Source organism: Branchiostoma belcheri, unplaced genomic scaffold (genome assembly GCF_001625305.1).
Source record: "Branchiostoma belcheri isolate BF01 breed outbred unplaced genomic scaffold, Haploidv18h27 scaffold126, whole genome shotgun sequence".
NCBI lineage: Eukaryota > Metazoa > Chordata > Leptocardii > Amphioxiformes > Branchiostomatidae > Branchiostoma > Branchiostoma belcheri.
This window is the reverse complement of record NW_017802669.1, coordinates 418,465-420,197: the sequence shown is the minus strand read 5'-3', so window position 1 is coordinate 420,197 and position 1,733 is coordinate 418,465. Positions and strand designations below refer to the sequence as shown.

General features: G+C 44.5%; 1 protein-coding gene across 1 annotated transcript in view; it reads left to right on the top strand.

The window, feature by feature from the left end:
- Nucleotides 1-640: 640 nt before the first annotated feature.
- The window catches only part of LOC109463446, a 4,661-nt gene continuing 3,568 nt past the window's right edge, over nucleotides 641-1,733 (top strand). The window contains exon 1 of the mRNA XM_019760266.1: nucleotides 641-949. Within this exon, the coding sequence (XP_019615825.1) occupies nucleotides 704-949 (246 nt within the window). The 5' untranslated portion in view covers nucleotides 641-703. The remainder of the gene's footprint in view (nucleotides 950-1,733) is intronic.

Genomic DNA, 1,733 nt, shown 5'->3' with positions numbered 1-1,733 from the left:
AGAGAGAGAGGGATGGAGGGGGAGAGAGAGTCCTGACAACTCACCCAAAATGACGACGACGACGATAATGAAAATGCTTAGATACGCCAATCCAACGTTGGGTTGGGGTAAAAAAAAGATACCAGTGCAAAGAAGAAAGCCCGATGAATAAAAGCCTAAAACACGCCAAAAATTGAAGCCAAAACCCAAACGCACTGTGTTTTTAGCCAATTACCACAACTGACCACTCTGGGGCTGTCCTTCTTGAACGAATCTGAATATTTTAATGTGGTCATGTCCAGACTGTGTCCCATGCCATTTATTCATCCCGAGTTGGAATTTCGAAGCGAATGCTTCCATCCAAAGTTATATAAACCGAGGTTGACAGTTTTACTTCCGTCTTTTTAACGAAAACCAAACCTCTGCTTGGAGAGTAGGTCCCTATCTTCCGGGAATGTGAACATGAATGTGAACATGGTAACGGTAATGTTACACGCTATCAATGAAATGGCCCTGTGTGATACTGTATAAATCTAACAGGTGGCGCTGCTATTAACATTATCATATTATTATAATAATGACATCATGTTAACCTTGATTGGACAGAAAGAGTCACCTGATCTGAATTATTCCTGTCCTTCCCCTTCGCCCGCCAATTTTTGACTGAGTCTGTCTCGGTGTTTCTACTTCAAGTTCAAACATAGCAGTCGAAAGAACCGCAAGTATGGCTCAGCAGACGAAAATCTTCAAGTTCCTTCTGCCGATGTCAAGTAACACACCGATACAACGCCAAAGTTCGTCTAGGCAGGCCTCCGACGTCCCCAAACCGTCGCCGTCCCCATCGACTTCCAACCGCCGGGCAGGGTCGAGACCGCCCCCGAAACCTGGCAAGCCGAAAGGTCTGGGCAGCCCGAAACCACGTCGTAAACGGAAAAGTGAGAGTCCGTGTGAAAGTGGCGACGGTTCGCAGGTAAATTATATATATATATAAACGCACTGCACTTCGCGAGGTCGGGGGCCGGGGAGGGCTGGTGTGCAAATATGGGCCCCAATTTGCACAAAAAATTATGAGGGTCAACAAATACAAAAGTACTGGCATCCAGTATCAGCACATAACGTTATAGCACCAGGCCTCGAAATTAACTTTTTTCACTATCGTCCCAGAATTGTCCCGAACATAGATTTCAATTGTCCCGAACTGAAGATGGACTGTCCCAGCCTGCTTTTCAGGAAATAAGTTGATGACAAAAATAAGAAAACAACAACTGAATTTGTACAACTTGAAGTCCACTTGATTAGTAAATGTAGGGAAATACATGATAATATCATGGGCATGGCACCATCCCTGATATTTGGAATCCCTGATTGGTCAAATTTTAATGTTTGTCAGAGTATTATATATTTATAGGCTGCCAGCAGTCTGCAGCAGGATGGATGGATGGATCGCGTTCCCAAATGACGTAGATGGTCTTAGAATTTTCCAATTGCCCCAAAATTGTCCCGAAACGTAATTTGAATTGTCCCGAGCTGAAAATTTAGTGTCATTTGACACTGGGACAATGTTAATTTCGAGCCCTGCAGCACGCCCGACATGATGATGATGAGCCCATATAATTTAACTAATCTTTCAGAAGACTAACCCATGGAGGTATCTTCTAACTCCATGACTAACCCAAGGACGTCCTTGACTACCCAAGTATTTTATGGCCCTGAGGCCCCTCCCCCAAGCCATTTTTTTCGATTGGCCCTCCCTC